The sequence below is a fragment of the Felis catus genome, chromosome X, assembly GCF_018350175.1.
Source record: "Felis catus isolate Fca126 chromosome X, F.catus_Fca126_mat1.0, whole genome shotgun sequence".
NCBI lineage: Eukaryota > Metazoa > Chordata > Mammalia > Carnivora > Felidae > Felis > Felis catus.
In genome coordinates, this window is record NC_058386.1 from 126,831,034 (window position 1) to 126,855,022 (window position 23,989).

A 23,989-nucleotide genomic window follows, 5' to 3' on the forward strand; every position below is an offset into this window, starting at 1 on the left:
AGTTCGGTGATGGGAGGCCTGATTGCCCCGAACAGCAAACTGTTTTTACTTGTCTTACGCCACATCTTCTACTCTTAATGCCACAAAAATTTTGAGGGATCAGTGGAAGTAAAGGGAACCGACATTCCTTAGGAATCCTAGAACAGGATTCCTTAGCATCCTAATGCTTTGGTGGCGTTAAAGCAGCAGTCTAAATCATGGAAGGGTTTCTGAACAAAACATTGACTGGGCTTACAGGGCTCAGGGCTGTCTACATCCATAGATACCTTTACCTGACCCAAACCTGGTCCCCTTTTCCCGAGGCTAGTAACCTCACACTATTATAAGCAGTTCATTGCTCTATATAATCTTATGCGGACCTTCCAGTACCATATAGCCACGAGGAGAAAGTCCAACGGAAGACTTTGGACATCACGCAGTTTTCTCTGTTAAGAGGCTGAGATCACATGATTGATGGCTCCCTTCCCCAAGATTACCCTAAAGGAAGTATAGAAAGCTGAGAGACACAGAGACAGAGACGGACAAGGAAAGAGGGTGCTATCGAAATTAAGGGTATGATACTTGTGCAGGGATATACTAACTGAGCAACGCAATACATTACAGAACGCAGACACACCCTGCACGTGTACAACTGTGGTATACGATGCACTTGGCGTGTTAGGTAACTCAAGAAAGACTTTCATTAACTGAAGCTGGAAAATGGTTATTTATATTGAAAGAGATAAAATTAGAGCCTTCTTCCTGCAAAAACAATCTATTCCAGATGGATTAAGAATTTAAATGTCAAAAACACGCTTAAATGTCAAAAAGCTCTGGAAACAAAACATCAGCAAAGAGCTCTTACTTTGGGGGATAGGAAAAGATTTCTTAAACAATGCGGACAAACGACTGACTATAAAACAGAACGCTGATAAGTTTGACTTTGTTAACAGTAAGAACTTTTACTTGTCAAAAAACAAACCAAAAAGCAAAAAAGACCACATGTGCATTGAGAGAAAGTATTTTGAGTATAGGCAAATGACAAACAGTTCCTGTTATAAATACATAAAGGACTATAAATTAACAGTATTTAAAAAGGCAGTAGAGGGGCACCTGGCTGGCTCAGTCAGTAGAGCACGTGACTCTTGATCTTGGGATTGTGAGATTCAGCCCCACGTTGGGGGTAGAGATGACTTAAAAATAAAGTCTTTAAAAGAGTAAAATAATCCAGTAGACAAATGGGTAAAAAACAGGAAATAAACATCTCACATATGGAGAAATACATATGATCAATAAACAAACAGATGTTCAAGTTCATTAGTGACCAGGGAGATAGATGCAAGTCAAGACTTCACTGTATGCCCACTCAGTTATCAAAATTGAGAAAGTCTTACCATATCAAGTGTTAGAACCGATATGAGTCCACGTGAGTTCTTGAACATTGCTGCTGGGAGTCAAAACTGGTACCACTAGTGAGGAAAGCGCTGTCTTACAATTGGACATGCGTCCGACCTCTTGGCCAGCAGTTGTACTCACCCTTCATCGATTCCCACTCTCCAGAGGAAGCAACCCTCCCCAGTTTGCTCTGGAACCGTCCGGACCTTCCTTTATGCACAGAGAATATATTCAGAACTAGAGTTGCCTCGTTCGTCTGGGTAGAGAAACCACAGTACACGTGGCCTCACTTCTTCCGAGCCAAACCAGGCTTCCTTTTCCCCACCTCCCCATGAAGCAGGCCTCCTCTGAGGACTAGCCCAAGACGGGATAAAATTCACCCATTCAAAGTGAACAAGTCAGTGTTTTTTAGTAGAACCATCACCACTCTCTCATTCCAGAACATTTTCATCACGCTCAAAGGAAGCCTCAGCCCCATTAGCAGTCACTCCCCAGCCCCCTGGTCCTTGGCCCTTGGCGACCACTAATCTATTTTCTGCAGGACTACTAATTGTGTCTACCACAAGAGGCTAAACAAAAATTCTCCCTTGAGAATTTGTCAGTACAGTTTGCCCCTGCAGCTCACAGTAAAATACAAAAAATCACTACACACAAACAAGAAAAGGCCCCAGGGGGTGCGATCTGGCAGAAACTGCACATAACCAAATTGGTCCCAAACCTTCAGTATTTGAATTCAAGATTAGCTTAATGGTAGAAAATGTATTAATCAAGAAAAAAAAAAAAGAAAATGTATTAATCCAAATTTACCATGTTAACATATTAATGGGAAAATCCTATTATCTATCTCAGTAGATGAAAAATATTCAATTGAAGTCAACATCTATTCTTGGTAGTAAAAAACAAACTTTTAACAAACTAGGCATAGATGGGAGCATCCTTAACCTGATCTTTAAAAGTTATTTGTAAGGCACGTGAGTGGCTCAGTCGGTTAAGTGTCTGACTCTTGATTTCAGCTCAGGTCATGATTTCATGGTTCCCCTAGCCTGCTTGGGGTTCTCTCTGCCCCTCCCCTACTTGAGCTCTCTCCCTCTCTCTCTGCCTCTCAAAATAAATAAAATAGCCATTTAAAAAATCTTCCATTAAAAAAAGTTATTGGTAAAAAATCTACAAGAAATATACTTAGTGGTAAAAAGCTAAACGCGTTTCCTTTAAGATTTTGTATTGCAAGTTGTATCCAGCAGAGTCAGGTAAAAATAAAAGTATAAAAGCTATAAAGATTGGAAAAGAAGAAACAAAATTGTCACCGTCTGCAGATATTTTATTGTCTTTGTAAAATATTTAAAAATCTATCAATAAATTATTAAAATTAATAAGTGGTATTAGTAAGGTTGCTGGCTACAGTCATTACACAGAAATCAATCACACTTCTATACACCAACAACACACAGAAAATATAATTTGTGGGGCGCCTGGGTGGCGCAGTCGGTTAAGCGTCCGACTTCAGCCAGGTCACGATCTCACGGTTCACGGTCCGTGAGTTCGAGCCTCGCGTCAGGCTCTGGGCTGATGGCTCAGAGCCTGGAGCCTGTTTCCGATTCTGTGTCTCCCTCTCTCTCTGCCCCTCCCCCGTTCATGCTCTGTCTCTCTCTGTCCCAAAAATAAATAAATGTTGAAAAAAAAATTAAAAAAAAAAAATATAATTTGCTCCGCGTAGGGCTCTGCGCTGACAGTGCGGAGCCTGCTTAGGATTCTCTCTCTCCTTCTCTCTACCTTTCTCCCACCTGCTCCCTATTTCCCCTCTCTCTCTAAATAAATAAACATTCAAAAAAGAAAATATAATTTTAAGAGATGCCATTCAGTGTGACATGTAAAATGAAAAATACCTAGGAATAAATGTAACTGTATATCGTGTAGCCAGAATTACAAGATTCTATTGGAATCCATTAAAGAAGAGCTACAAAATGGAGAGCTGAGTCATATTCACGGTTTGGAAGGTTCCGTCGGCCCATAGATCCAATGCAGTTCCAAGACCCTAACAGGTAGAGCCGTAGGGAAAGTGCAGACTAGCACTAGGTAGTACTGGGCATATCGGGGATGCATATTATCAGAATGAAAACTGAGACTTGTTAGACGTGAAAACTAACACTTTATCCAAACTACCGCAGTCAGAAGAACTTCAGAGAGGGTGACTCCTCCAGCAAAATTTAGTTAGAGTTTTGATGGAAGCTCAGGGTGGAAAAGTACCCCCGACCGAGTCAGCTGACTCAGAGAAAAGCCGGCCTCACAGGCTTTCCTGGGCGGCCGGTTCCGGTTCAGGGGTGCTCAGTGCTCAGAATCTGGGTCTGCTCCTTGGAATTTATTGCTTCTTGGAATTTATTGCAGGTATCTGCTTCTCTCAATTCCGAGAACTGCCTTTAGGCACCGAAATTCAGTTCAAGGTTCAAGAGTGGAAAAGTATAGCTTCTCAGAATAGTAAGAAAATAAAATTGAACTCAGTCTCACACCCTACGAAAATTAATTGGAGTAGTTTAAGGACTTAAATGTGAAAGGCAAACGTGCAAAACTTTTGGAATGCAGGAGACTTCCTTTATGACATGGGGATAGACAAGGATTTCTTAGAAGAAAGTGATGGGCGAATTTGTCTACCTTCAAGCAAATACATCCTCTTGAAAATACATCCTAGCAAGAGTGAAAATCGAATCTTCTAGCTGGGAGAAGCCCTTTTCACTTCAATCACATTCAAAACAATGGTATACAGAATATATCAAGAATTCCTACAGATGGGTAAACAACACTACAAATGAGAAAAATGGGCAAAATTCACTAACAGGAATTTCATATGAGAGAAAGACGAATGATCCATAAAGACAGGGAAAGGGCTTCAGCCTCATCGCTTATCAGGGAAATGCAGGGTAAGAGCACAAGATGATCCAACCTCTCATCTACCCGGGTAGAAGACTCCTGATATTCCATGTGCTGAAGCATGTGGGATCATGGGAACATTATACTCCCACTAGCGCTGGCAGGAAGTGTAAATCCGTGCAATCACTCTGGGAAGCTGGCACTGATGATGCAGCATGCACTTACCCTTTGACCCAGCAAGTCAATCACAGGCTGTATTCCGTAGAGACACTCTTGTCCATGCGCACTATGAGACATGCTCTTCTAGAAGCTTTGTCGAGAAGAGAAAATGAACCCCAGAAACAGTAGAAATGTCCTTCGACAGTTGATGGGCTAAGTGAGTCCAGCTCTTCTCAGGCAATAGGCCATTCGACAGGACGGGTGCAAATCTTAGTCACGTCTATAAGCATCGACGTGGCAGAATCTCAGAACATAAAGCAAGTAAACAGAGAAACCCCCTGAAGAGTACATACAGTTTGAAAGCAGGTGAGGCTGTGGGATTAGAAGACAGGACAGGGCTTGCCCTGGGGGCGAGGAGGGGCCAAGGGGGAGGGGAACGCCAAATCTGTTCCCTTGGCCCTCTGGTCCCCTGTTAGCCTCTAGCACAGCCTTTTGGTTTCATCAGCAGCCTCTGTAACCGAGCTCACCTTGGCCTGCGGGGTGGCCTGTGGCTGACGGCTCCCTAGATCTCACCTCAGTATCAAGTCAAATACCACTTCAGTCTTTCTTTTCGTGCGGGAAATTCCTAACTTGCAGCAGGTTTCCGTTCACTCGCTGGGGTCAGAAGCCTGGGAGGCCCCCTGGGAGCCTCCCTCTCTTCCACACGTCATTTGACTTGGAATCAAATCCTGCCCGATTCTCCCCTCGCGACCTCTCCAGCATCTGACACTACGCAACTCCGCTGCTCCCCACCCGGGTCCAAGTGAAGTCATCTCTCACCTGACTGGTCTCCCTGCTCCTGTCTTTGGCCCCCTATATTCTCAACATGGCAGCTGACATGACGCTATAAAACGTCTATCAAATTATATCCCTTCTCTGCTCCAAACCTTCTGTTGGCTCCCCTATCACCCCAGGATCCTTCCAACGGCCACAAGGACCTACTTTGCCCTCACTTGCTCTGGTTTCTTTGCTGTTTTCGAATGCAGAGGGGGTACTCTTGACTCAGCATGTGTACCCTCTTGCGCCTTGTGCCTGAAACACGTCTTGTTGGAGGTTCACCAATTTGCCGGAGTGATCTGGATCCTTCCACCAGCACAGGGCTCCACAAGAGCTGGGATTAGTGTCTGTTTTGTTACCTGCCCAGAACAGTGCCTGAGTCACAGTATGTGTTCAGTAAGTATCCACCGAATGAATGATTTCAAACTCAGAACAGCAAAGGGGAAAAGCAAATTAATAATTTGTACAACTATTAACAGCATTACATTTATAATAGTATCATATTATAATATATATTATAATAGTAAACAAGTAGAAACACCCTAAATGGTTACATGACTTATGTCATATCCATGGCAAGGAGTACTATGCGACACTTAAAATTGTATAGACATATATTTACCGACACTATGTGAAAAAAACCAGGTTGTGACTGTGTGCACACGCATCCATTTCTCAAAGAGTGCAGATCAATCCATAAAAACAAATCCCATGTTCAAATTTGTTTGGGAAATACCGCACATCATACCCTCTGGTGGAGAGTCATGTTAGCCTTTCAAAAGGCCTTTGGAAGTCCTGGAGCAAAGAAACACTCTTACGGGCACCTGGCTGGCTCAGTCGGTGGAGTGCGTCACTCTTGATCTCGGGGTTGTGAGTTTGAGCCTCATGTTGGCTGCAGAGATTGCTTCAAAATAAAATCTTAAAAAAGCACACTTAAATATGTTTAATCTGGCACCTCTCAAACTTCGTTGGCCATTGATTGAGCCCTCCTAGCTCATAACATTTATTAAAACAGAACTGTTGTTTCACAGGAAGGATTTTGGGAGGGGCGCCCGAGTGGCTTAGTCGGCTAAATGTCTCTGGCTCTTGGTTTCAGCTCAGGTCATGATCTCACTGTATACATGGGTTACAGTCCCGTGTCGGGCTCTGTGCTGACAGTACAGAGCCTGCTTCGGATTCTCTCTCTCTCTCTTTCTGCCCCTCCTCTGCTTGCTTTCTCTCAAAAATAAATAAATAAACTTAAATTGTGTGACATGATGGATATCCTTCTTTAAAAAAAAAGGGCGGGGAGGGCTGGGTGGCTCAGTCGGTTAAGCATCCGACTTCGGCTCAGGTCATGATCTCGCGGTCCATGAGTTCGAGTCCCACATCGGGCTCTGTGCTGACAGCTCAGAGCCTGGAGCCTGCTTCAGACTCTGTGTCTCCCTCTCTCTCTCTGCCCCTCCCCTCTAGCAATCTGTCTCTCTGTCTCTCTCAAAAATAAATAATAAACGTTAAGAAAATAATAAAATAAAAGATTTTGGAAAACTGGTAATACAAGCATAGAAAAAAGTTTGAAAGGAGATGTGCCAAGATGTTAACAATATTTATTTCTGGGTCACTGGCATTACGGGTACTTTTTCTTCTTATTTTAGGAAATTTTTTGTAATAAAATATGTATTACTTTTATAATCAAAACGGCAATAAGGCTATTCCCATTTTTCAATCGCATGTTTTAAAGGAGAAAATAAAGGCAAAGGTAAACATGGAAGACAATTTAATTTTAACCAACAGGTACCTCCTTACTGTAAGCAAATAGCACACTCTGCACTCCCTCGGAATCCAGCAAGCCAAACACCACAGTTGTCCAACTGAATTTTCTGGTGCTTCATTGGACTGGTTCACCTACAAGAATACTGGGAAAAGAAGAGAAACTGATGAACGAGGTTTGAATTCCTGGTCTGCAGAGTTACTTTGTAATTACATTACCTTTTCCAAAATATGATTTTTAAAGTTTTTATTTATTTATTTTGAGAGAGAGAGAGAGAGAGAGAGCGGGGAAAGGGTAGAGAGAGAAGGAGAGACAGAGAGAATCCCAAGTAGGCTTCACCCTGTCAGCGCAGAGCCCGATGTGGGGCTCAAACTTACAAACCTCGAGGTCATGACCTGAGCCCAAACCAAGAGTTGGAGGCTCAACCGACTAAGCTGCTGGACACCCCCCGGGATATGATTTTAGACAAAGCCTTCTTTTAATATGAACCACACGATTTCATTCAGACAAAATGCTTTGATGAATTGTGTAGTTGAGGTTGGAGGTAGATGTACAAGTATGGTCACGTGGCTTTTCTTCTTTTGGATGTATGTATGCACGAATTTCCACTGGGAAATCATTTTCACTCAAAAAGTAGAAACAGAACAGAGGTTCCACCTCTGGTTCTTTCTTTCTTTCTTTCTTTCTTCTTTCTTTCTTTCTTTCTTTCTTTCTTTCTTTCTTTCTTTCTTTCTTTTTAAAATTTTTTTCAATGTTTATTTTTGGGACAGAGAGAGACAGAGCATGAACGGGGGAGGGGCAGAGAGAGAGGGAGACACAGAATCGGAAACAGGCTCCAGGCTCCGAGCCATCAGCCCAGAGCCTGACGCGGGGCTCGAACTCACGGACCGCAAGATCGTGACCTGGCTGAAGTCAGACGCTTAACCGACTGCGCCACCCAGGCGCCCCTGGTTCTTTTTTTAAAAGATTGTGTTCTGAGGGAGTCTGGGGGCTCAGTCGGTTGAGTGTCCAACTCTTGATTTTGGCTTAGGTCATGATCCCAGGGTCATGGGATCGAGCCTCACATCAGGCTCTGGGCTGAGTGTGGAGCCTGCTTAAGACTCTCTTTGTCATGGGGTCCCAGGGTGGCTCAGTCAGTTAAGTGTCCAACTTCGGTTCTGGTCATGATCTCACGGTTTCTGAGTTTGAGCCCCATGTCGGGCTGTGGGCTGACAGCTCAGAGCCTAGAACCTGTTTGGGATTCTCTCTTTCTGATCCTTTGCTGCTCATGGCACGTACACACACTCTCTCTCTTTCAAAAAAAAAAAAAATTAAAAAAAAGGTTTTATTTGGGGCACCTGGGTGGCTCAGTTGGTTAAGCGTCTGACTGCGGCTCAGGTCATGATGTCACGGCTCGTGAGTTCGAGCCCCGCATGGGGCTCTGTGATGACAGCTCAGAGCCTGGAGCCTACTTCGGGTTCTGTGTCTCCGTCTCTCTGCCCTCCCCCACATGTGCTCTGTTTCTCTCTTTCTCAAAACTAAAAATAAAACATTTAAAAAAAAGATTATCTTTCTCCCTCTGCCCCTGTCCCCCTGTCCCCTGCTTGTTATGTCTCTCTTTAAAAAAAAATAATGATAATAACACAATAAAGATTTTCTTTTTGAGTCATCTCTATTGCCAAGGTGGGGCTGGAATTCACCAACCCAAGACGAAGACTTGCATGCTCTAATGACTGAGCCGGCCAGGCACCCATCTTCTTTTGTTGTTAAAGTATCTTTTAAAAAACTTACTAATCAGGGGTGCCTGGGTGGCTCAGTCAGTTAAGCATCCGACTTTTGATTTCTGCTTCGGCCACGATCTTATGGTTCATGTGCTCAAGACCTGCACCGGGACTCTGTGATGTCACTGCGGAGCCTGCTTGAGATTCTCTCTCTCCCTGCCCTCTCCCCCTGCTCCAGTACTGTTGCTTTCTCTCTCTCTCAAAAATAAACATTTGAAAAAAAGCTTACTAATCACAGGTGCCTGGGTGGCTTCGTCGGTTGAGTGTCGTACTCTTGATTTCGGCTCCAGTCGTGATCTCACGGTTTTTGAGCCCTGGGCATCGGGCTGTGTGCTGACAACACGGAGCCTGCTTGAGATCCTCTCTCTCCCTCTCTCTCTGCCCCTCCCCCACTCACGCTGGCTTGCTCTCTCCCTCTCTCCCTCTCAAAGAAATGAGCATAAAAAAGTTTGAAAACCTTACTAATCAAGCAATACAATTTGTTTTGGAAAAGCCCGGGAAGTGCAGTTAGATGAAAAGAAACGTGAAAATCAGTAGCAGCTGCAATAGGAAACTAATCACAGCCGCCCATTCGCCGGCACAAGGAGGTGACCCACGTCTGATACTTTGGTGACATCCCTGGAAGCTTTTTTCCCCCTGTACATATAGTTTTTAATAACAAATTGGTTTCAATTGTGTATCCTCTGTCATAATCTGCTTTTTCCACTATAATATTTCCTGAATATGATTCCACGAGATTATCCTTAAGTTGTTTCTTTAACCAGGTAATGGACATTTAGTAAGGTTTTTAAACTTCTTTATGCTTATTTCCTTGAGACGGAGAGAGGGAGAGAGCAAGCCAGCGTGAGCGGGGGAGGGGCAGAGAGAGAGGGAGAGAGGATCTCAAGCAGGCTCTGTGCTATCAGCACGCAGCCCGAGGCCCAGGGCTCAATCACAAAAACTTCCTTATACACGGTTCTCTGATTTCCTCAGGCAACAAAGCATCTAGTTTAAGCCTCTTTACAGCTTCAGCTAGTGGTGTATAGGTGAGTATAGAGGATAAAGAGGCAGAGAGAAACTCTTTCCAATCCTTACGGTGAAATATAGTTTTAAAAAATCAGTGTTGTTGAGATTCTACTATTCCTGGGGCTTCATGTGCCCTTTATGATCATAGACTCAAATCTTCCTTTATTTCTGTAACATGAAAACAAATTATACCTTGAGTGTCTTTTCCTGTTGTATTATTTTGCTTGTCTTCTACGAAGAAATTAATTATGTGTCCCCTGCATATATCGTTTTTTCCTTTAATCTTACTTTCTCTAAAGTATTTTATTTTTTATTAAAATTTTTTTAATCTTTATTTTTGAGAGAAAGAGACAGTGCAATCTTTATTTATTTTTGAGAGAGAGAGAGAGAGAGAGAGAGAGCGTGAGTGGGGGAGGAACAGAGAGAGGGAGACACAGAATCCAAATCAGGCTCCAGGCTCTCAGCTGTCAGCACAGAGCCCAAATGCGGGGCTCGAACTCACGAACCATGAGATCATGACTTGAGCTGAAGCCAGACACTTAATGGAATGAGCCACTAAGGTGCCCTGTGACAGAGAGAGAGAGAGAGAGAGAGAAGAGAATCTTAAGCGGGCTCCACACTCAGCACACAGCCTGACGTCGGGCTCAAACTCACAAACCGCGAGTTCATGATCTGAGCCTAAGTCGGATGCTTGAGCCGCCCAGGCACCCCTAAATAAGGTTTTTTAAATCAACTAAGTCTCTTTAATGGTGCTGGCTTTGTTTATCCTGTTTTCCCTCTCTCCTTTTATATTTTTTCATCAATGTCTTGTTTTGTTTTGCTAGATCTTGCTTTCCCTCTTGTCCTCACTGTCCTCACTGGTGTCTTTCACTAGCCATTTGCTTGTTCCCAGCAAGGGCTTACTGGGTTTTCTCCTCAGGGTGAGCCATCTACTTCAAGAGATAGACAATCAGATACACCTTGAGTTGAGTCCTGGCTTCCTTTACTTGGGAAATGCAGCCTTTCTCTGTGCTTGGGAAGAAGGAGCAGACCTGGTGAACACATTGCCGGCGTCTTCCGCAGCCTGTGTTACCGGCCACCCGAAATCAATTTCATTTTCCCTTCCATACGTGCCATGCCCCCACCCTGTGGTGCGCACGGAAATACGCCACTCGGGTTCCCCCCCTGAGAACGACCTTGTTTCTCTGGCTGCTGAGACAGTTGTCAACACACAGCCTCTATAAAGTATCGGCCACATCAGGCTAATGTGAGATGACTCTGTTGGGGTCACCTGAGGCTTCATTGGGCTTGCGAGGCAGTTCGACCTCTCCCTTCCGCCCCCTACCCTCCACAGGTGTTGATCCCTGATAATGTCCTGCACGCCGAATTCCTGTCTCACTGCTTCCAGAACACCTGATTTGTGGCACCATGTTCCCCCAAGACCAAAATCTCATTCATCAGTGTGTCCAGCTCGAAGTACAGAGTACCTGGGTGAAGCTTGGTTCTTTCAATTCTGGGTGCAGCTCTTTCTTCTTGGTTTAAGCGACTTATTAAGTTAAACAAGTTATCTGCTCCTGATCCGCACAACCCAAATACAATGAGGGAGCAGGAAGAGTCTAATCACCATGAACATGCCCATTGGCAAAGGCATAATGGGCGCCACACAGAGTTCTGGCTCAGCAGTAGCGCCGGAACCCTGCCGGGCAGACGCCGATGAGGCCTGTTCTGCTTTCCAGGAGAAGCTCCAGGGCCCACTGCCCACCTGCTGGGAGGCTCTCCCTACTAGTCATTGTGGCTGCATCTGAAGCAAGTGCCGGGGAGCCACCCTGGGAAACTCCGAAGCCTGTGTCCTTCTCATGCAAGGTCAGAAGCCCAAATACAATTTTAAGGCTCAAACAACAGACAGCTCATTTAGTTCTGGCTCATGGTTTCTTTGGCAATAAGCGCCTCTCGAAAACCTAGCTGACTTCTGTTTGGCTCCAGTTCTGTGTCCGTAACCATATCCAAGGTTGTTGTTTCCTAGATAGGGTTCTTGATCGTGTGATCTTTTCAGATTATCAGGAGCTTTAGGCGGGGACGCCACACCCTTAACCTGATCTCTGCCCTCAGTCACTTTATTAGTTTATGCACTTTGAACAGTCCTTTAGCAGGCAAAGCCTTTTTAATCCCATCTCATGTTTTCATAGGTTCCCCGCCTTGGACTCTGTCTCCCACCATAGCATTGACCCACCAGACAATTAATAAAATTTAGGTTTTCCTAGCTATGTTTATTTTGTTAACTATTTCACGAATCTCTCTGACTTCATATGATTTACATAGATAAATTTTGTGGCTGAGTTTCAGGCAATTGAACACATAGGTAATTAGATATTTTCCATGTATAATTCCTAAACCAAAGGGAAAGACATTTGGAGTTAATGAAGTTAGAAAAAAAAAAAGATCAGCTATAAACACTGGTTATTCAATGTCACCTCTAAGTCATTGGTAATGGATGGAGTGGGTTGGATGAAACAAGAATTACCTTCCTTAAAGCTTTCCCTTAATTAGGGGCGCCTGGGGTGGCTCAGTCGGCTGGGTGTCCGACTTCAGCTTAGGTCATGATCTCACGGCTGGTGAATTTGAGCCTGTGCTGACAGCTCAGAGCCTGGAGCCTGCTTCAGATTCTGTGTCTCCTCTCTCTGCTCCTCCCCCACTCGTGCTCTCTCTCTCTCTCTCTCTCTCTCTCTCTCTCTCTCTCTCGAAAATAAATAAACATTAAAAAATTTTTTAAAAAAACCTTTCCCTTAATTATAGTTGTACAGGCTGGTGGGGAACTTGATTGTTCCTGCCTCTCCCTCAAGCTCCCCTTCCCTCTCTTCATCCCAGAGCAGCTTACGTGAGGCAACAGAGGATCCCCATCATGGTTGCGGTGATCAGAAAAGCAAAAATGGCTGCTGAAGGTATGGAGTTCTTGATGTGATCCTGCAAGTAATTCCCGAAGTTGCTCAGCCAGGACCTGTGGTTTTCTGCAGAAAAAGCATAGACATTCACTGATGAGAGATCAAGTAAGGGATAACGCTGGGATTTGAACCCTGGTTCAAGTTCACATAGCTGTCCCAGATATCATGCTCTTATGGTTGCCCAGAGCCCATATACTTAATGATTTTACTGTGGTGCCTCTCAGATATCCAAGGAATATACATTAAAAAAAAGGTATCCCATGGGGCGCCTGGGTGGCTCAGTCGACGAAGCGTTCCACTTTGGCTCAGGTCATGATCAAACTGGTTTGTGAGTTCGAGCCCCGCATCAGGCTCTTTGCTGCCAGCTCGGAACCCGGAGCCTGCTTCAGATTCTGTGTGTCCCTCTCTTTCTGCTCTTCCCCCACTCTCTCTCTCTCTCTCAAAAATAAGTAAAAATTAAAAAAAAAATTAAAAAGTACCCTCAGAGGAACATCATCTTTGCCTCCTTGTACATGAGGGCACTTCGTGAAAAGATCTGAGCAGTATATGTGTTCATGTCTGAAGCTGGCCTTTGGAAGCAAGTCTTCCCTAGCCCCTCCCCGCCAAGCAACTTGAATGATCCCTTTGTCCTCAAGTAGCCTCTGACATATTTCATAGAAGGTTGGCATCTCTGGCTTTGGGTGCCCAACTGTGAACTCCTCATCCGTGTCACTCTGATGAGGGAACATAAGGCAAGCTGACAGGCCACGAACAGCACCCCCCACAACCAGGTGGGATATGTGTGATATTCCTCTGGCGCTCCTGGCTGCCCAAGAACGAAGGAAAGGGAAAAACAAATGGTTAACTGATAGAGATCATAGTCCTGCAGGCCCTAAGTCTCCATCGCCCCTCCATAGTGATGGGGGAAACAAAGGCAGAAGGAAATGGCAGATAGAACCAAGTTTCCTTGTAACCTGCAGCCCGTTGGCAAATAACTTGAGGCTGGCCGGTAAAACTTTTCTCCAGAACTCCCTACTGTGTTAAGGCTGATGCTTTGCTGGAGGGAAAAACAACCTTCCCTTGGCAATAGCTAGGCCTCCACTATCCTGGGAGTCTTCTTTAGTGTGTGAAACTCTCACTGGAGACTTCCCCTGGACTTTACCTCGCCCAACCCCATAGTATATAACTAGTCTCTCCTCATGGTCCCGGGGCAGCTCTTCCTGTCACGGGTTCTGTCCCCGTGCTTCAATAAAATCACCGTTTTGCACCAAAGACGTCTTCAAGAATTCTTTCTTGGCCGTCGGTTCAGGACCCCACGAACCCCACTGTCACCCCCCAAACCTCATCAATTCAGCAAAGGGTTTGGGGAACAATAGGTGGGTTAGTGCTTATTGATCTAAACTGAACTAAACCACAATAGTTTGCTTTCCTGTGCACATTATTTTTCAATACAAGATCAGCTTTTCCTAACCTGAGACATGAATCTTACGTCTTCCGGAGGTGATGGGAAGATTCATCCTCACGGCAAGCACACCCCTTGACCGTGGTTTCCATCCTGCTGCGTCTTGTGTTTCAGAGGCAGATAAAGGTGATGCGGGGGAAGCTACAGTCTCTAACAAGAGGCAGTTCACGGAACACAGCAGAAATCCTACATTCACCAGCTTCTGGGGTTCCATGACTCTCCTGAGGGCCCCTCTGCTGTACTCCTAGCTCATTTGGCCAGCAGGAGACGCCTTTTTCCTTGGCTCTTTCCAAGGCAGAAAGAGTCGTCTGAAAGGTTAGAAAATGGTGGTTTAGTTTGTATTACAAAAAGCTTCTCATCTGTCACGAACATAAGAATGTCCCGACTCACACTGTCGAATCCTGAACACGGTCAGTGTCCACGGCACAATGCGTCCTCCCTCCAAGAAAAACAAAACAACACAAAACGAAACTTTGCTCTGTCAGTTCAGGTACGCGGCGCTCCCTCCTGGTCTAGATCTCCCTTCAAGCTTCCCAGCTCCGTGAGTGCAAATGGTCTCAGCTGTTCGGGCCCAAACGTGTGGGTCGTCTTTGACTCTTCTTTTACACTTCCCCATGCCCACTATCAGAAGAGCCTGGTCAGCTTTACCTACCAAGTCTTTCCCTACTCCTGCCACTCTCACCACCTCCACTCCCACCCACAGTCATCTCTGTCTCCTTGCTTCCATCCACGCCTCCCCTCTGCTTCCTCACTTCTCCTTACTGGAGAAGCTAGGAGAGCTGAATCCTGCCTTCCCCAGCCATCCTTGCAGCTAGCAATGGTTAGGTGACACGGTTCTGGACAATGAAGCATAACAGAAATGGGTCAGGTGGCTTCTGGGAAGACTTTTTGCTGTCTCGAGAAAAGAGACGGTGTCACCATTTTCCCTTTGGAAATTTTGAGTCACTTAAGCCTGCACCTGTATCTGTTCACCTCTAGGCTGCTTCGTATGAGAAAAATAATCCCTATTTGAGCCATTCTAATTTGGGCTTTCTATTACTTAAGTCATTTATAACTAATACATTCATCTGTTGTTTGATAAGGCATAGAGAGACCCATGTTTGGGGCACCTGGATGGTTCAGTCGGTTAAGCGTCCAATTTCGGCTCAGGTCAAGATCTTACGGCTTGTGAGTTCGAGCCCCACATCGGGCTCTGTGCTGACAACTCAGAGCTTGGAGCCTGCTTTGGATTCTGTGTCTCCCTCTCTCTCTGCCCCTCCCTCGTCTGTGCTCTGTCGCTCTATGTCTCTCAAAAAATAAATAAATAAACATTAAAAAGAAGAGAGAGAGAGACCCACGTCAGGTGCGAAGACACTTACCTGAAAATTGACTTAGTGCCAAGAAGTCAGTAAATTAGGTTCAGTGTTCAGAGTGCAGAAGAAGCTGGTCAGAGTTTTCTCTTAAGGTCTCTCTCTGAAGTTCCGAATGGAATTCTACTATCCTTTATGATATCATCTGTGCATTGGACCCTCCCCTAGTCTCTCTCTATTTGACAGCTAAACACAGAGGCGTCTTTTTCTATGTACAAACATCTGTGTTGATACTAACACCCATCCTTACATAGCTGTTTCCTTTTAGTCTTGAAGAATTCTAAGATATTTTGCCTGCCACATGGTATCTACTATACCTTGCAATAGTATGTATATATATATATATATATATATATGTATATGCATGAGACCTTAATAAATGATAAAAGATGGTTTAACATGATGATTGCCTATTCATTTGGATGCACTGAAGGGAAAGCCCTACACAAAAATAAATAATTTCTGGATAGATCAAGGACTAAACAAAAGTAAAACCATATTCATATTAGAATAAAATATGGGTGGGTGTTTGTATAATCTTGGTGTGGAAAAAAACTACTCTAAGCATGTCATAAAACCCGAAGCCATGGGGCACCTGGGTGGCTCAGTCGGTTGAGTATCTGACTCTTTTTTTTTTAGCGTTTATTTTTGAGAGAGAGGGAGAACCAGAGTGTGAGTGGGGGAGGGGAAGAGAGAGAGGGAGACACAGAATCCGAAGCGGGCTCCAGGCCTTGAGCTGTTGGCACAGAGTCCCACACGGAGCTCGAACTCATAAACCACACGCTCATGACCTGAGCCGAAGTCGGATGCTTAACCGACTGAGCCATCCAGGTGCCCCAAGTATCCGACTCTTGATTTCAGCTCAGGTGGTGATCCCATGGTCATAGGATCGAGCCCTATGTCAGGATCCATGCCGAGTGTGGAGCCTGCTTAAGATTCACTCTCTCTCGGGCTGCCTGGTGACTCAGTCGGTTGCGTGTTTGATCTCATGTTTTATGGATTTGAGCCCTGCAATGGGCACCGTGAGCAGAGCCTGCTTGTGATTCTGTCTCTCCCCCTCACTCTCTTCCCCTCCCCTACTTGTGTGCATGCTCTCTCTCAAAATAAATAAATAAATTGAAAAAAAATGTCTCTCTCCCCCTCTGCCCCTCTCCCCCTGCTCGCATGTGCTCTCTCTCTCTCTCTCTCAAATAAAAAAACAAAACCAAAAAACCACCCCCCAAACTAGAATTGGAAATACTGATGATAAATTTATTGCATAAAAGTGTAAAGCTTTCATTGAGCAAAATATTAAAAAGAAAGGTAAATGATTAATGACAAATTAGGTAATACATTTCATAAAATATATGGTAGATAATAGGTTAAGATCCTTAATATACAAAGAACTCTTACAAGTTAATTTTTTTTTGAGAGAGAGGCAGAGTACAAGGTGGGGGGAGGGACAGAGAGAGAGGGAGACAAAGAATCGGAAGCAGGCTCCAGGCTGTGAGCTGTCAGCACAGAGCCCAATGTGGGACTTTAAGTCACAAACCGCGAGATCATGACCTGAGCCGAAGTCAGACGCTCAACTGACTGAGCCACCCAGGTGCCCCTCTTACAAGTTAATTTTTAAGAAAAGATGCTCACCTCCATAGATGAACCAGCATAAATGAGGTACTAGTCAGAGTTCTACCAGAAAAGCAATGGATAGATTGTGGTATATACTATATAACAGGATAGGATACAGCAATTAAAACAAGTGACTGGGAAATACACACAATAAGGGTGGTTTTTCCAGTTTGGATAGTGCTCCCCTATCTCTTGGTTCACAAGGCAATTCTATCTACTCCTGGGTCATTACCCAAGAGAATTATCGTAGGGTATCTCCATGCTCAACCTGGGTAATGACAGATTGCTTTCCAGAAAAAGTATATCACGAAGGGCATAAGAGAGTTCTACCTGCTACACATCCATTTGTCAATTGTACAAATATTTTCTCCCACTCTGTGAATGAACAGAAGATCTGAATCTAAGTGTATTCAAATTTATCAAACTTTTCTTTCCTGGTCAGTGGCTTTGGGGTGCTGTTCCAGAAACATGACCCTGCTAGAAATTTGTTTGCTGTTCACAGAGCTTTAGTTAATCTGAAACTGATTTTTTTGAGTATAGTGTGAGGAAGGGGTCAAATTTCATTTTTAAAAAAAAAAATAGCTTTCACTTGTTTTTATTTTTTATTTATTTATTTTTAGTAATCGCTATACCCAATGTGGGGCTTGAACTCATGACCTTGAGATCGAGAGTCACATGCTCTTCTGACTGAGCCAGCCAGAGACCCCAAATTTCAGTGTTTCATATAGATTTCTGACTGACCCAGTACCACTGCTCTGCTGAGCTATTTTGTCGTAAGTCAATGCCCATCTATAATGTGTCTCTACTTCGGGATTCTAATATGTTCCACCACTATATTGATCTGTCCTTGGGCTGACATCAAATTGTCTTAATTACTGTGGCGTTAAGATAATTGTCGTTGTGGCGCCTGGCTTGCTCACTGGCTGGAGCATGCAGTTCTTTATTTAAAAAAAATTTTTTTTAACATTTATTTATTTTTGACAGAGAGAGAGAGAGAGAGAGAGAGAGAGAGAGACAGAGCATGAGCGGGGGAGGGGCAGAGAGAGAGGGAGACACAGAATCCGAAGCAGGCTCCAGGCTCCGAGCTGTCAGCACAGAGCCCGACGCGGAGCTCGAACTCACAGACTGTGAGATCGTGACCTGAGCCGAAGTCGGACACTCAACCAACTGAGCCACCCAGGCACCCCTGAATTTAAAAATCTTAAAAAACAAAATAAATGTTGCTATTTGGTACCACGAATATTTTGGCCACTCTTGGACTTTTATATTTCCACATGCTTGATTCCACAATGAGAAAATGTTGGAATTTAGATTGAGATTGTGTTGAATCTATAGATGCCTCTGTGAAGAATTGATGTCTTTATAACACTGAGTCTTCTAATCCCAATTACTTAGGTCTTTTAAGATATCTCTTAATAAAATTTTTTAATAGTCCCAGTCTTCATTCACACTCTGGATGGAAATCACACCCACAAGTTTCTAGGAGCGCTATGTCAATCATCAGCCTTTGATTAGACAGTCACAGAAGAAGGTTAGAAATAGTTCAAGTCAGTTTATAAACAATAAAGTTAAGTCTAAATCTGTATCTTGTCATCATAAAGCTGGTTTTCTATATAGCCTGTTTACTAAACGTTTCTCTAACGTTAAAAGATGGACTTGTTTTTTACATTTTTTTAAAGTTTTTATTTTTTATTTATTTTTTTAATTTTTTTTAATGTTTATTTATTTTTGAGACAGAGAGAGAGCATGAATGGGGGAGGGTCAGAGAGAGAAGGAGACACAGAATCTGAAGCAGGCTCCAGGCTCTGAGCTGTCAGCACAGAGCCTGACGCGGGGCTCGAACTCACGGAACGTGAGATCATGACCTGAGCCAAAGTCGGATGCTTAACCGACTGAGCCACCCAGGCGCCCCTTTATTTTTTATTTTTGAGAGAGTGTGTGCATGTGCACACACACACACACACACACACACACACACACACGAGTAGGGGAGGGGCAGAGAGAGAGAGGGACAGAAGATCTGAAGCAGGCTCTGGGCTGAAAGCAGAGAGCCCGATGCAGGCCTCGAACTCATGAACAAACCTTGAGATCATGACCTGAGCGGAAGGCAGATGCTTAGCTGACTGAGCCACCCAAGCACCCCAAAGATAGACTTGCTGTAATATGCATCTTCCAAAGATTGTCGACTTATAACCTTGAGATTATGTTTGACAAAATGTTTGTGACAGAAAGTTGTATTTGTTCACTTAAAGTGACAAGCTACATTTGTCCTAGGAGTGAATTGGTGTCCCGATATTCTGATAATTAACTTGCTATGATCTCTGTGATTTTTCAAATCACTCAAACAGCATTATCAAATAGTGTGGATTTTCTGGTGCTCCCGAGGGTGTCTGTTTTGCTGATCGACCTCATTGCCCCTACAATTTAACATCGGCCCCAGGCTATAGTTTGTTCTTTCTTTCTGCTTGGCACTAAGAGACTGATCTGAAGATTCGCATTTGTTTGATGATGATGTTGATGATGATTTCATCCCAAAGAAATTTGTTCGTATTGTTTTATTTGACCACATCCAATCTGATCTTTCCTTCAGGAACTTTCCATTTTTATTGTGGTAAGAACACTTAACCGTAGCTTACCCTGTTAAATTGTTTTAATGTCTATTTATTTATTTTTGAGAGAGAAACATAGAGAGGGCTAGTAGCGGAGGGGCAGAGAGAGAGAGAATCCCAAGCAGGCTCTGCCCTGTCAGCACAGAGCCCAGTGTGGGGCTCGATCCCACAAACCGTGAGATCATGACCTGAGCTGAAATCGAGAGTCGGATGCTTAACTGACTGAGCCACCCAGGTGCCCCTCCCCTGTTAAATTTTGAAGTGCACAGTCCAGTATTGCTACCCGTAGGCACGATATCGTCCAGGGGAGCTCTAGAACTTACTTGTCTTGTATGACTGAAACTCTATAGCCATTGAATAGCAACTCCCATTTCTCTTTTGTCTCTATATAAAGTCTTCTTCTGGATCAAGGCTCCATTTCTCATTTTTAAAATTTTAGTTTACCTCTCATAAACGATATCACTTTCTACTCTGAGTTCAACTTAATCTGGTTTTCTAACTCACTAATTAGGTTTTCTAAAGTGTCCTTCCTGTTCTTTGGTGCCTCCGTCTGTTTTTTAATATCTTGTTCACATTTTTATTTGCAGTGTAAGAACACAACTCTCAGAGGCGCTTGTTTGTATGTGTCACGGTTTTATTTAAATGGTTATTGAGGAAACAGGAAGACCAGAGGGCTCCAGGAGCAGTTGAGGAACAGAGACGCATTTGGTCAATAGGAAAAGACTGTCAAAACAGGGTCATTAAGTTAGACATGAGAGTGGTTAACCTTTTACAGCAAATAAAGCCATATCACCTTTAGGGTTAACTTTTCTACCAGGCTATAAAGAAAAACAACTTATTGATTTCTGTAGATTGACCTCTAACCCTACAGTCTTACAGAATTAGAACCACTTGTGCCTTCGGCTGTTGCAGTTTGTGATTATGCTGAGACAGCTATGCTACATTCCCCAAAAGGTCAGGTCGGGGTCAAGCAGGACTCTTAGACAATGCTCTAGCTTAGACAAAAAGCATCATTTTCTTGCTTTTTCTGAGATTGTAATACATTTTTCTCTAATACTCCTGTTTTTAAATGCTCTGGATTGCAAACTTTGGAGGCTTCCTCCAACTGCTCTGTGGCTTATCCTCGCCTCTAGCGCCCTCTGCCGTGTGGGAAATGTTTGCGTGGTCGCAGGGAAGGGGGTAAGCAGGTGGAAGGAAGGAGTAGTAAGGAGCCCTTCGTGGCCTTATCTATGAGGCATAGGCCAAGGTGGGGCTTCCTGTGGTGCGGTGGGGTGATCGAGCGTTTTGTCTCTGCTTTCCCCAGCTCGGTGTCATCCGGCTCCTTGAAATTTCAACTATGTAAGTGGGATTCTAGTTTTCCGTCATGGTATAGAATTTTCCGTTACATTTTTGTTGTGCTTCCGCAGGAAATGAGCTGAGGGAGGGAGTCCAATGAGTGTATGATTAGAATATAACGTTGTATCTGCTATCCCAGATGGGCACGTATTTTCCTTGTTTCTTTGTGGGAATATTAAAATATGCCCTTTAGAAACCTGTTATGATTATTACCTTTCTTGGTCACCACAAATTTCAAGGGAACATTGTCATTGTACTTCAAAGTTCCCTCTGTGATCCTAACGTATTATCTTTTTCTTGTTGTTGATTAGAATTAAGACCAAATAGCTTTATTTGTACATCCTTCTGAGATGAAATTGAATTCTTGAAAGCCATTCGCCCCTTTAAACTTCCGATCACATCTTTGGACGATCTTGTCAGAAAACCGCACGTATGCATTCATACATAATGTTGTCTATGATGTCATGGAATCTGGGGGTTCCTGAATCCCACCTGTGAGTCCCAGTTTAAAAACACTAGTTTTCGAGGTAAGAGTCTGCCACTAGCAAAGCCCCAAGATGACCAACTAGGAGAATTCCATCTATAAGTATATCAGACATTCATGTAGTGGTTCTTACATAATCTACATTTTGCGGGTTGTCAGAATGGCTTGCCTTTTGGCTCCAAGGCTGTGGTGACACGGATTTGCTCCATGCTTGACCGGGATCATAAACAAGTGAGAGTTTTATTTTAAATGTATGAAGCCCAATCCGAAATGCTTACATCATGACTATCTTCTGCAAACTTTAAACACACTGTTCTTTGACAAAGGAGGAAGAGGAGGGTTTGTGAGAGATCTGACCTGGCGGGAGGAGAGCGCTTTCCAGATGAGTTTCCTCATTTCCTCCTGGCATTGGAAGGAAAAAGCAATCTGGGAGCAGTTGCAGCAAATGGAGGAGAGTTAAATTGAATGCAATCGTCCCAGGAAATGCGGGATGCACGACAATTAATTTGGGAGGCTTCGGGGCGGTGTCCCCTAGGGCTGTGTGGTTTAAACACATAGAAAAGTCTCGGCCCACAGGCAGGGCAGGGCAGGGAATGACCCGGAGGCCAGGTTGGGAGGCAGAAGGCAATTTGGAGAGGGTGTAGGCCTGGAGGCAGGGCCTGGAGGTGTACCCTCAGTATACCTGCTGGGCCTCACAGCCCAGAACCTCCAGCCTCAGGGCGATCTGGTGTGCCCAGCTCTGGGGGTGAATTCTAAGGTAGCGAGTCAGTAGTGGGGGGTCTAGAGAGTTCACCACGGGTGTGAAGGAGTCTTGATTTCCCTGAAAAACCTGAAAGAAGAAAGATGGCATTTGTTAGTTGTCTGACGGGAAAAACACTACCTGCTAACCCCCCTTCCGCTTCTTCTCTTCTTCTCGCCTGGGCCATCGAGTCCTCTGGCCTCCTACTGTGTCAGTCGGAATCCCTCCCTCATCCCCAGAGTGGCCCGCACCTCTGGCAATGCCCAGCACAACACGCACGCTCCATGCGGCTCTTTGCGCTCAATTGAGTAGCCCGTCTTCTGGCAGTCCCGGATTGAACCCCGGGAGGCGAATGGATGACTGCATCCCACGCATCTGGGCCTGGGAAAGTGGGTCGGACTTCTAGAATTAAGAGCACCTGGCATGCCTGCTGTGGAGGCCTTTGCTCCAGCTATGCCTTATATATGGAATGTTCTCACCCACTCGCCAAAACCTCAGTGAAATGGAACGTTCTGTCTGAGGTGACACACAGCATCTGCGTGTTGAACCCTGTGGGGGCGGGAGTCAGGCTGCTGCCAGGTGAGGGCACAGGAAATGCCCGACACAGGTAGCCACTGCCGGAGCCCTGAGTCTCAGCTGGTTGACTTCGTCCAGAGCGCTCAGTGTCCACGTGTGTCTGGCTACGGGCTTACCCACCGTTTTCCTCGGTTTTCACCACCAAATGCCAGCCAGCCCCACGAGAGTCAGAGACCCTGCTCACTCGTGTATCTTCCACACACAGGACACGTGGCATAACGTACACACGTGGCAGATATCCTACAAACATCTGTTAGAGCTGGTGTGTTTGATGAAACTTTTCAGAAACATTAAAGTCCCTCTTCTGGGATTCTTCAACAGATGTTTATGTTCTATTTGGAGGCTTGTACATCTTCTGTTACACTTACTCCTTGTTACCTCCCCTCAAGTTTTTATTGTGAAATGGTAGCAACCCCAAGAAATTGAAAGAATAATGTGATGGACACTTAAGTCCTCCACCTAGATTCACCGGTTGTTAACATCATGCGATTTTACTGTATCTATTTCTCTACACACACACACACACACACACACCACCACCACCACCACCACCACACACAATTTTCTGAACTACTTAAAGGAAGTCGTAAACATCATGGCATTTTACTCCCAAATATTTCAGCATGTCAAACTTAAAACTAAGGTTGTTTACAACTACAGAATAATATCCTATCCACCGAATGTAATACTGATATAATACAGCCTAATATTTTAAAATGTCCAGTTATCATATGATATCCTTTATACAATTTTTCCAACCCAGAATCTAATAAAAATCACACTTTGCATTTATTTATTCTATCTCTTCAAATCTCCTTTAATTGAGAACAGACTCTGATCTTTTTTGTCCTTCATAACATCGACATTTAATTTTTTTAACGTTTATTTATTTTTGAGACAGAGAGAGAGCATGAATGGGGGAGGGGCAGAGAGAGAGGGAGACACAGAATTGGAAGCAGGCTCCAGGCTCCGAGCCATCAGCCTAGAGCCCGACGCGGGGCTTGAACTCACAGACCGCGAGATCATGACCTGAGCTGAAGTCGGACGCTTAACTGACTGAGCCACCCAGGTGCCCCAACATCAACATTTTAAAAATAAGTTTATCTATTTATTTTTGAGACAGAGAGCAAGAGAGAGAGAGAGAGAGAGAGAGAGAGAGAGAGAGAGAGAGAGAAAGAGAATTCCAAGCAGGCTCCACACCTTT

General features: G+C 44.3%; 2 protein-coding genes across 3 annotated transcripts in view; both read right to left on the reverse strand.

Moving 5' to 3' along the window:
* Positions 1–6,965: 6,965 nt before the first annotated feature.
* SMIM9 (small integral membrane protein 9) lies at positions 6,966–15,555 on the reverse strand. The gene is made up of 4 exons (XM_006944137.3): positions 15,444–15,555; positions 14,095–14,393; positions 12,581–12,710; positions 6,966–7,106 (listed from the first exon to the last, which is right to left on the reverse strand). Exons 2-4 carry the CDS (start codon positions 14,297–14,299, stop codon positions 7,079–7,081), a joined length of 363 nt encoding a protein of 120 aa, XP_006944199.1. The 5' UTR covers positions 14,300–14,393; positions 15,444–15,555; the 3' UTR covers positions 6,966–7,078.
* A 4,709-nt stretch (positions 15,556–20,264) lies between these two features.
* Positions 20,265–23,989, reverse strand: part of F8 (coagulation factor VIII) — a 131,052-nt gene continuing 127,327 nt past the window's right edge. For both annotated transcript variants that reach the window (XM_045051148.1, XM_004001054.5), the window contains one exon: positions 20,265–22,299. In XM_045051148.1, the coding sequence (XP_044907083.1) occupies positions 22,144–22,299 (156 nt within the window). In that variant the 3' untranslated portion in view covers positions 20,265–22,143. The remainder of the gene's footprint in view (positions 22,300–23,989) is intronic.